We start from the raw sequence: 11612 nt of genomic DNA, 5'->3' as shown, positions 1-11612 counted from the left end.
TACCCCCATGAATTCTACTAAATGGCAGCAACTTTTAACAGAAATTATCCATTCTCTCAGTTTTATGTAATAGAAAGTCCACAGATTCCAGAAAGAATGAAGTTCCATGTCTTTCTCCTTCAAAAACTCAGCAATCACACGCTGAAAATATTGAAAATAATGTGTGATACTGCTCTTAAATTTCAGAAATGACTTTGGCTACAATTAAGATATCTTTAGTATCAAAATATGATGATAGATATGTAGATACATGGTAAGCATTAACAGGAATACAGTTTACTGTTACTTACTCTTATTACCCTTCATAAACCCTTGCAATTGAATCATCCCTCCACACTTACTTCTGTGCTTGAGGAAAATGCTGTCCTTAGATTTTCCTTACATCGACCTAGACGCAGGTTTTCACTTTCTTGTTTCTGTGCTCTATGCAATTTAATATCTACTTGTTTATACTGCTCTGCTTCAGTATCTTCATCATCCGTGATAGAGCTTAGTCTTTGATTTTCAAGCTTTATACTTCCCCTTGTTGACGAAGAACTACTAATACTTTTGAGGACATTGCTGAAACTTAACTTCTGAAGATCACCACCAATTTTTGAGAGGGGCTGAGGTATCCCTTTTTTCAAGACTGTCATTTCAGAGTCTGCAGAAGAGGAGGCTGTATTTCTGTGAAATATCTTCTGCATTATGCTTTTCTTCTTGCAGCTTTCTTGTTTATCTTGCAAATTATTTACATTTTGAATAATAGGTTGTTTTGGTGCTGACTCGTAAGATACTTCATTATTCATTCGCTTTGGAGACATGGCTGTTATATTCTCTTGCACATCTATAAAAGACACAGGATTGTCAACAGATCCCTCCATCTTTTCATCGATTTTTTTACATATTTCCTGATAATCAGTGGAGACACTTCCAGCTCCACACTGTGCATCCCCTTCATTCTTAACACTACTAAGATACCCCAATTTCTGATTAATTTCTTCTTTAGGTTCTATTTTACCTATCTGCTCCTCTTCCATTACGTCATTAGATTGAGTTTCTTCATCTTCCAGATCTCCTTCCTCCTTTTCATCTTGAGTAAGATCTTCCTCTTCTTCTTCTTCACATTCCTCATCGTCATCTCCATCATCATTTTCATCTTCCTCCTCTTCCTCCAATTCATCTTCCTCAAGGCTGCTTGAATCTGAGACATCTTCATTCAACAACTTTCCACATTTTCCTCTGTTCAGGTTTGCATCTGTTGGTTTTTTTTGTGTAAGGCTTTTCTTCTGTGACTTAGGACTTTTAATTCTAGAACCATCACCACCACCTTAAAGCATGAGAAAAGGAAAAAGGAATATGAATCAAATGGGTTATATAAATAGCAACAGGCATTTTATCCATTTAAAACAAAGGAGAGGAGTCATCTGGGACTGTATGGAAAAGCCAGGTAATGACAGGATAGGGGAAGGACAGATAAGACACAAAGGCTTAGGAGGGGACTCAGTATCTTCATTTTTATCATCTGACTTATTTTACTCTGAAATGACCACGTGCTCTGTTCTTGTAACACTATTTTCCTCAATTACTGTAGCCAAGTGAAAAACAAACACAAACAAACAAAACCCAGATGAGATTACTTAGCAAGCTTACTTTTCTATGTCATTGTATCATGAAGTCTTTTCCAAATAACTTACCTACATTGCTGAACTTCTGGGAAATATTCAATAACATTGTCAAGTTTGGCTTCTGTGGCTTCTGTAAATAAAAATACATTTAAAAAGAATTATTTGATCTATTTTTGTTTGTTTGTTTTTAAACACATCCCTTACTTACATCAAATCTTGAACACTAAATACAACCAGGCTGTCCCCTTTTAAGAGGACTTAGGTGCTTGCTAGATCCTTCAATTTTAATTACACAAACATTCCTCTTGCGTACAAGTCAGTGTCTATTCACAACTATCTGTAGATGCATAACAATTATAAAAAAAAAAAAAAGTTTTTTAATCCATAGGTAAAATACAACTACACTTGGGATTGTAGAGTCTGGCTGCCTACTTGTAAGTGTCCACAACTCAAATATCTATTAAAGTTCCTAAATTAGTTAATACAACTCCACCTAGTGTAAGATCTGCAAACATCAAAATAAGGCTAGAAATATGCATTAATTCCCCTTAAATCAGTGCAAGAAAATGGAACAATGTTTCAAGTACACATCTTTGCAACTCCAACATTACAGAGCATGCTGAGCTACCAAACCAAAATTCCTAACCACTGCAGAATCCCAGTGCAACATACTAAATACTCCAGACATCACTAAAAAAATTGGCAATCCTTCAGAACATTCATAAAAACAGTAGGATAAGCACATGGAACTTATAAAGAGTAAAATCCAACTATTCAAAAAATGAAGAAAATCATGCAGTGTGAGATTATATACAAGCATGGAATGCCATCTCACAGAAGAAGGAAAAAAGAAAAAATACTTATTTGAACAACTCAAGCAACCTAGTGAGGAAGGAAAGCAAACCAGGCAACGAACAATTTCACTAGATTTTGATAAATAAATGTTCTTTCTCATTATCAGTTAGAATTCTATCATATAAATTAGGGGAAACAATAGCAAAGTTAGAAAGAAAACAGAATAGGTTATTTACTAACTCATCAACTCCTAGGATTTGCAAATCTCACTGAATGAACAACTAATACAACGTGGTATTTCATCTTAATATCTACTGCTCCTTTGCCCCAAACCACAAATCTACTGCATGCTCTGCCAAAGCTGCAAGTTTTTAGGAAAAACTCATAGCAGAAGAAATGTTGGCAAATGACTCCTTTTAGGACAATAAAGAATGAATTGGCTGGAAAAGCAGCTTCTTTCTATCAGAGAAAATTACCTTCAAATCACTTATTTTACACAACCATTCTCTTATAAAGGCACCGTACCTTGGGTGTAAAATCCAGTTCTTCTTCCTCAGAAGTATGCCAAGTGTCATTACTGCCCTCTTTTTCAGAACTTCAAAAACAAAGCAAAGTAAATACTGGTTCTCTCAAATAATTCCTCAAGTAAGTGTTTGATATTTTTAAAAGCCTCACCTTATTGAGTCTCCATGGGAAAAGTCATCTATTGCTGTTCAAATATAAGTAATTTTAAGTAAGTATTTGTGCATCACAAGACATGTTTGGTATTTAAAATACTACTGTGCAGAATACCTTTCCTCGATTCTCCTGTTCTTGGTGTCTGCTTAGAAGACTGCTGCATTCCTACATCCATTAAGGGAAAGGCATGGAAAGGACAGATGAAAGAATGACATCAGAATACATGCAGAATCTCAGAAGTTTGGAAAACACAAAAAGCATACAGACAAAGCTACAGCACTGGGAGAATACACTGTGACTATGACATGCATTTGCGTGCACATATACATCTGTGTTTCAAATGAGAAGCTGTGGAACACTATCCCTACATCAAATTCTTTCACAACAAAGCTGTTACATTTCCCTGGAGCAGAAGGTTGTCCTAATTCTATTGATTTTATCACATATACACACAATGATGTGGAAAAACGGCTACTGCCAGAAACATAAGCTTAAGAAACAGTTAAACAGTTTCTCATTCCTTCTGGCTTTTCTCCATTTCCTTAAGAGGGAATATAGGAAAAATTTCATCTGACCTCAGGATATATAAATCACACAGGAGTGCTGATTCACTTCTGTAAGAGCTTTATAATGCTGAGACAATTTCTCTAGTGACTTGGGGAAACACTGAAGGAACAATGCTCTACTGTGTGCTGCAGTGATTAAAAATACTGTCACTGTAGACATACTAGAAATAAGAATTGCACAGCTATTATTTTTCTCAAAAATAAATTCCTACTTAAAATCTAAGAGGTCGGTCATTCAGTATGTTCTGGAAGCCAGTTTGTCTGCGATTAATACAAAGGTTCATGTTCTGACATCCAAATAATCATGAGCAAACTTGTTAAAAAATGCTGACCTGTTCAACATTCTTCACAATCTTCTCTTCTAATTAGAGTGTACAGAAGTAGCAGAAAGAATAAGGTCAAAATTTTAAATTGCAGAAAAATAACAGAGAAAAGCAAAAGAGAAGAAAAGGAAAAGGGAAAAGAATTCCAAAGTGGGTATTTCTCTGGTCTCTGTCTCAGCATCCTGGCTTCCCCTCTAAAGGCCACTTTGAAGACTGTTACTGTGGTGTATTAAAATGACTCTTGTGATGCAGGGTGTGAATGCAAGCCAGGGACTGCAGAGTTAACTGCAATACTGTTTCTACTACACTACTGAACTTTCTCTCTGTGCCCTCCCACTCCTCTGCTGGTGTCATCTTTAAGAGAATGAGCACAAGGGGAATCATAGAATGGTTTAGGTTGGAAAGGATCAATTAAGATCACCTAGTTCCAACCCCCTGCTATAAGCAGGGTCACCTCCCTCTAGACCAGGTTGCTCAAAGCCCCATCCAGACTGGCCTTGAATGCTTCCAGGGAGGGAGCATTCACAACCTTTCTGGGCAACCTGTGCCAGTATCTCACCACCCTCACAGTAAAAAATTTCTAGTCTAAATCTACCCTGTTCTCAGAAGAAGGATCCTTCAAGTCATGTATTTTAAAATAACCCAGGCCTGTCAGTCCTTACAATGGGGTACCAGAGCAACTGCCTACATGCACAGAAGGTAGCAACTGGGTGCAATTTGGGTGAAAACAGTATTTCAATGATTAAACCAACTGGATCAAGCCCCACTGAAAAACAAGAACACAGAACTTCAAAACCTCCTAGTATGTCTACAGTGACAGTATTTTTAGCCACTGCAGCACATACCAGTGTACAGTTCCTTCAGTGTTTCCCCAAAACCTACGAAGAAACTTTTCCAACCACTGTGTAGTTCAAAGCAACTGCTCTTAAGTCAAAGGCAATATCTAAGTATCTAAAATCTATTCTTCCACCTCTGATAAGTCCGGGAAGAAAAAAATATGCCATGTATTCTTTGTTCATATTTTTCAATGCTTTATAATAAAGAAGGAATGAATTGTGTTTGAACAGTCTGCTGCCCATCTGATACGTGATTCTGACACAATAAAATTCCTTAAAAATAAGGAATGAACAAAACCTCCTATGTTAGAGCCTGAAATGTAAATTGCAAATCAAACAATTTCATTCATATTAAGTAGCAATTTTCTAAGATTCCCTTAGGGCAATGTTAGCTTATAATCACTGCCTGGATTTTCCAAATTCATTCTTTCTTTTAATTACAAGGCAGTGAGAAAATGTAACAGTTTTCTGGATCACAAAGTCCTTTTCTTTTTCTTAAATAAAACTAACTGAAGTTGAAGAAATTTTTTTTTAGAAATCTAATCATGTTCAAGAAGATACACTATGCATAAACACTGCACTATTGATGCTAATGAAGTCACCTTTCCAAGATAATTTTTGTTAATGTCCCACAGCATAAACAAAAGCAATTGTAACTGAAAGTGAGAAATTATATGACTCTAAAAGGAGGTTAGTACAGATGAAACTAAACAAAATGACAGAAATCCAGTGGCAATCAACAAAACATGCATCTTCTTGCAATTAATCTGCTGCTTCACTGCTATAGAAGACAAAACTATTTGGGATGAAACTACAGCTTTTACAATTGGATTCTTCTGAATAACAATCTGAATGAGCATCTCTAAGTAAAATTGCACACCCAAAAAACAAGGCCAGTTTGTTCTAACCTAGTTTGTTCCTTGTCTTCCCCCCTCCCCCTTGCTAAAAGGCAAACTTAAATAAATGGGCAGCTTGGTGGGCTGAAGGTGACAAGTGTATGAGCAGATGGATGTAATGCACACAAGTCACAACTGCCCTCAAAGCCTGTTGAGATGCACTGCAAAGTAGCAGCAAGCAAGCACATTCATAACACTTCTTGTGACAGTCCACCTGGTGCTTCCACTGAAGTCCATACTGAGCACAGTAAACTTAAAAGATACAAACCAACTTAAGGAAGAAGCCAGCATAATTTCCCATTAGCTCTACCACAGTTAGGTATCCTACCTTCTCTGTCCACAGCAGGTGCACCCAATGTAAAGCCAGCAGCTCCTGCCTTGTGAGGAGTCACCGGTACTCGGGTGCCTCGGGAAGCACCTGCACAAGCTTTCCCTGTGTTCTCCCAGTCTGCATATTCTGCCAGTTGTTTACTAAGACTGTAGATAGAAAAAGAAGAAACACATTTGGGAAAATAATCCCTTAGCTGTATACAACACTTAATGGAATAAGAAGAGCCTCATCTTATCCATCCTAGACATATCCATAGCCAAAACAATTTGTATATTCACTAAGGGTAACATACTCTATTTATTGCATGACTGTAACATACTCAAATACTCCACACACATCTATTCTTCAGATGTACCTCCAGATCTATGAAGTTATTAAGTTAAGGGTACTGCCTGGTACCCTCTTGCAGTCCAGTTTTTACAAATACAAGCACTCTTATGAATGAACACCCACAGGTAAAATGCTTATACATAGCACTAGTAAAACTGCTTAGTAATTTAATAAAAGAGATAACAGCTAGATCTCCTCTGAAACAAAACGTAGGCGGCTCCTAGTCAGTGAAATTGAAGACAGTAATAACAATGGTTCTGTTTTGAGAGAGTTTACAAACATTTCAGTTTTTCAAGTTGAACCTCCGTGTCTGTGGGCTACATTTTAATAGCATATGCTAGGTATACTAGGCAGACATGAGCTTAGCAACAAACACTTAAAATCTTACAGAGAATTTTGAGTAGAAGCTTTCATCAACTTTCAAATTGACAGCAGACACACGGACAGTGTACATGAAGATGCCAATGAACACATCTTCAAGATAGGTCTCAACACACCATTAAATCTTAGTGCTGTTACCAAAAAGGTCAAAACTGAACACTGATAACTGAAAACCTGGCAATAAATTTAAAAGTTTACCTAGCATATCCATGAATAATAGCATAATCCTCAGCTGTCCATCCATTAGTGTCTTTATGGGAAAGATCAGCACCATAGTGAAGAAGGATTTTTACCAACTTAAGCTCCCCACCGGACGCAGCAGTCATAAGTGGGGTTCTGCAGCATCCAAAATAGAAGACAAAATATATAATTTTAGTCAGACATTGTAATTATTTTAATTCCCATTTGCTCACTCAAAGGAAAATAAAATCACTTTATAAACAGAAGAAGCAGCTTATACATTAACAACACTTGCATACAAACTACACGTCAATTTGAAAAACTCTCTATGGCATAGCAGTAAGGTTGCTGGCACAGTGGGAACTTTCCTGACACAGTGGCTACCATAAACAATGTTTTCTTGCAGTTCTCAATGCAGACAACATGCAATAATGAATTACATAAGCTAAGCTGAGACCTGCAAAAACTCTTCTCCGTGTCTTTCTACTGCAATGCTCATTCCCATCCCTCTCATCAGTCTAAACTGAAGGCAAGTAAGATAACCTGCAGAGTTTAGACCATCTCCTCACCTCTCACACAGATCTCGAGCATGAACATCAGCTCCTTTTTTAAGGAGGAGCTCTACCATCTCATCACGATGTTCAGAGATAGCGAGAGTAAGGGGAGTACATCCATCCTGAAAGGACAGAAATAATTAAAGTTAAAAATAAAACGAAACAAACAAAAAATCTTCAATAAAAATATCAATGCACCTTTTTGAAAGAACATTTTTTTCCCCACAACACATTTCAAAATGTACCTTATTCTGAGCATCAATACGGGCACTGTGCTCAATTAACATCCCTGCTAGAAACGTGTTAGGAGATACAGCAGCCAGGTGAAGGGCAGTGTTGCCACTAGCATCTGCCAGGTTCGGATCAGCACCATGCTCTAGCAGGATTACCGCACATTTTTCTTGCTGGCATTGCACTGCCTGGAAACAACACACACACAAAAAGGTAAAATTTCCAGCAGTCATACTTCACTGTGTCACAACTACTACAACTTCCCACTCTTGGAATATAAAAGCATCTTCCGAGATAAGCTAGCATACACCTAGCCCACATCAATTATAGCTTGCATGTTTCTACACAGACTTTTGTAAAGAATCTAGAAAGGCATCCATCATTTAGTACATAGTCAATAATTCCTACTTGCAGCAGCATAACATGTTCTACTTACCTTCATCAGTGGTGATCTGTTATCACTGTCAAAAAGATCTAGCTTACACTTGTTTTCTACTAGAAACGTAACGACATCCGCATGTCCATTTGCACAAGCAAGATGCAGTGGTGTCCTAAAAATTAAACGTGTAAATTGAAACTGACAGCTAAATAAATCATTTCACTCTGTGGTACATGGATACGCCAAACTTCATTTCTCCATCCCAATTACCTCCCAAAATAAACATAATAAAACGAACAAACAAACAAGCTTAATCCATTACCAGTAACAACAGCTGTATACCCAAACCCTGAGGCTGGATAGGAACAACCATCCACTGCATTTGCTTAATGAGACAACATTTCCTCCACGGTAAAATTGAACTTTCACAAAGATTTCTGTGTCAAGGCACTGCTTGCAGCCTCTGACAGAAATGTGCTCATGGTACAATGAGAGAGACTAAAGCTTGGGAATTTGAGGTCTATGGTGGCATGCATGTAAACCTCTAGGTTCTCCCAGGATCATTCACACACTACAATTGTACCACAGATGCAAGACATGAGTTCTTTAGAAAAAAAAAATCACGCGCTTAGTTTGGTTATTACTGCAACTAGTAGAGCACTTTTGCACCAAACATCTGGCAACATCTGGCAGAGCAGACAGCAGAACACTGCTGTCCCGGGTACAAGAAAGTAATACGTGACATTCCTCATGCTTCTAACTATGATATAAATAGGATATCACAGAGGAAGTCCTCTTCATGGAGGAATAGCTGTGTTTCCACTACACAAGACAGAAAGAAAGGGGCTTTTTCAAACTATGGCACTGCTAAGGGTCTGATGCCAATTAACCAGTGTGCTTGTATCCAAAGCCACAGTCACCCAAACAGTACCTGCAGGCATTTCTCTCCTAATCACAGGACAGAGCAGCACAGGCTTGGCTGTGTGCAGAAGGCACAGTTCCTGCTGCTCTGTGGGACACCTGCTCCAACAAAGCAGGGGTTGAGCTAGAAAGCATCAGGATCTTTCTCCCTCAAAGGTCACACAATAAAATCCTGCAATTCCTCAGGCATCTATAGGGAGTTTTTTTGTTATGTTCTCTTTTTTAAAGTGCATCACCATGGATAGATCCCTTCTCTGCATTTTGGAAACTTCAAGTAACCTTACAACAAAACACCTGTTGAGGTACCTCGTTGACAGACAGGAGCACAACAGCTCATGGGAATGGAAACGGAGAGCTGTGCAAATACAGTGACGTGATTCAGAAATACAGCCATTTCTCATAGAATCATTATGGTTGGAAAAGACCTCCAAGATATCCAGTCCAACTGTCCACCTATGACCAATGTTGCGTACTAATCCATGTCCCTTAGTACCACATCTACATGTTTCCTGAACACCTCCAGGGATGGTGACTCCACCACCACCCTGGACAGCCTGTTCCAATGCACAGCCACTCTTCTGGAGAAAATTTATCCTAATATTCAACCTGAACTTCCCCTGGTGCAACCTGAGGCCGCTCCCTCTTGTCTTAACAGATCCCACCACCGGTGGGCCAAGGAGCCTCCTCCAAAAGACCAGCTTCCTTCAAGGCAGAGAAGATGAGGATGTGTGAGAATCCTTTGCTTTTTTTTTTTTTTTTTTTTTTTTTTGGCTCAAAGCTTTTTCCTGAGGTACTTCTTGTGATAAGACTCTAACTGATTTATTGAGGAGGCAAGTAATGGGTGCTACTGTGTGACATCACTTTGTGTACACTAGAACACATTCCTCCAGAGCTGCTTGCTTCCACAAGGGAGTACACAGGAGTGTTTACTGGTGGAAGATCTGGCCTGTGACTAAATAGCTCCAGGTTGGTATAGGAAAATTGGGGAATGATGCCATCGTATCCTGTGAAAAACAGGACGCAGGTGGGCATCCCTGCTCCCTCTTATCTTCTGGCAAGGCCTGGAAGATGGGAACAAAGGATTTCTGCTGCAATCCCAGAGCCAGAAGCTGCCACTCCAAGGACAGATGGCTCAACCACTTTGGATTTGTACCACTTTGGACTTATTTATAAGTTGGTACTGCCACTGAAAAGTCATCGTCAACAGAACAACAATGCCCAACAACCCACTACTACTGAAGATCAGTGACTGAACTACGAACCACAGTGGATCCATGGTCTCGCTCTTGCTTTCTATAAAGACTCTTGCTTCTTTCCTATCTTTTCTATTGCCCTTCTTCCCTTCCCCATTACCCTAATTCATTACAGTGTCCGTCCTCCCCCTCACCATCTCCCTGATTAAGGTTTGTAATAAACTGGTTGGACCAACATTTGAACCATAGTTTCTTAATCTCACACCAGGCATGCACGTAGCAAAGAACCTCCTCTCCCTTCTATAAATTGGAGCAAGACAAGATGAAATAACAGGCAGAACTTCAAGGAACTCATCATGCCTTGCCACAGATATGGAACAAATTACAGCAGCAACAGAGCAGTCATTCGAGGGTGACTGTCCCCACTGAGAAATTCCCCAGTGAATGTGCAAGATCATTTCTGAAGAGAAGCCTGTTGATGATTATTTGAGAGCTGAGCAGCACGTAGTGTTAGCAGTGTACTGCAAAGAGTTCGGATGGGTAACACAACCACAACCAACACAACTATGCAGGAGTCCCTCACCATCCCAAAACTGTTCATACCGAGCACCAGGAAATTCGACAACCTGAAGGAACCACCATCAGCTTCGCAAGCAGGAAAGCCTTCAGGAAACCCGCAGCCTTGTCGCTGCCCCGGCCCTCCAGCCCCCCAAGAGAGCTCTCAGTTAGGAGGAAGTCCCGCCAGCCCCACGAAGAATCCCCGAGGGAAACAGGCCGGCAGGGCACATCGCAGCGGCCGTTGCTGTCCGTGCCAGCCAAGCGCGGTCCCCGCTAACGGCAGATCTACGTGCCCCGGTGAGGCAGCGGGGATCCCCGGCCCGGCCCGCAGCCCTTACCGCTGCGCCTTGTCGCGCTCGTCGATGCCGTGCTTCTTCAGCCTCTGCCGCACCTGGGCCAGGTCTCCGGTAGCGGCCGCACGGTGCAGCTTGCCCAGCTCCTTATGGCGGAGTTCGTATGCACCGGCGGGGCACGGCGAGGCGGCGCCGCCGGGCGGCGGCGGATTTTCCTTCTTCTTCTTCTTCCTGAAGCTAAATATCTTCTTCATGTCGTCTCAGGAGAGCCCCGCGCACTACATGCAAGGCCACTCACAGACGGGAAGGCAACCCCAGACCCCTTGCCAGAGCCGGGAGCCCCACGCATGCGCAGCAGGAGGCGGAGCCACAGCGATGCTAGGAGGGTGTCCGCCGCGGAGCTCAGGAGAGTGTGCGCATGCGCAGACTCTGTCGCGTCAGGACGCGCCTAGCAACGTTGTGTTGCGGTGCTGTTGCCTGGCGCTGCTGAAATAACAGCAGGGATAACGGTCCGTATGTCTGCAGGGTTAATTCTTGGCTTCCCTGTGGGTTTTATTTAA

The 11612-nt window shown here is 40.6% G+C and overlaps 1 protein-coding gene across 1 annotated transcript in view; it reads right to left on the bottom strand.

The window, feature by feature from the left end:
- Nucleotides 1-11392, bottom strand: part of LOC122180832 (ankyrin repeat domain-containing protein 26-like) — a 43111-nt gene extending 31719 nt beyond the window's left edge. Inside the window, exons 1-11 of the mRNA XM_042872745.1 lie at nucleotides 11098-11392; nucleotides 8145-8259; nucleotides 7723-7896; nucleotides 7493-7599; nucleotides 6942-7079; nucleotides 6030-6178; nucleotides 3195-3245; nucleotides 3078-3111; nucleotides 2928-2997; nucleotides 1677-1737; nucleotides 342-1309 (exon numbers count right to left, since the gene is read on the bottom strand). Of these exons, the coding sequence (XP_042728679.1) occupies nucleotides 342-1309; nucleotides 1677-1737; nucleotides 2928-2997; nucleotides 3078-3111; nucleotides 3195-3245; nucleotides 6030-6178; nucleotides 6942-7079; nucleotides 7493-7599; nucleotides 7723-7896; nucleotides 8145-8259; nucleotides 11098-11306 (2076 nt within the window). The 5' untranslated portion in view covers nucleotides 11307-11392. The remainder of the gene's footprint in view (nucleotides 1-341; nucleotides 1310-1676; nucleotides 1738-2927; nucleotides 2998-3077; nucleotides 3112-3194; nucleotides 3246-6029; nucleotides 6179-6941; nucleotides 7080-7492; nucleotides 7600-7722; nucleotides 7897-8144; nucleotides 8260-11097) is intronic.
- Nucleotides 11393-11612: the final 220 nt, after the last annotated feature.

Source organism: Lagopus leucura, unplaced genomic scaffold, assembly GCF_019238085.1.
Source record: "Lagopus leucura isolate 7727_CA_CO unplaced genomic scaffold, USGS_WTPT01 Super-Scaffold_100008, whole genome shotgun sequence".
Classification (NCBI taxonomy): Eukaryota; Metazoa; Chordata; class Aves; order Galliformes; family Phasianidae; genus Lagopus; species Lagopus leucura.
The sequence above is the reverse complement of the archived record's forward strand: the minus strand, read 5'-3'. Positions and strand labels throughout refer to the sequence as shown.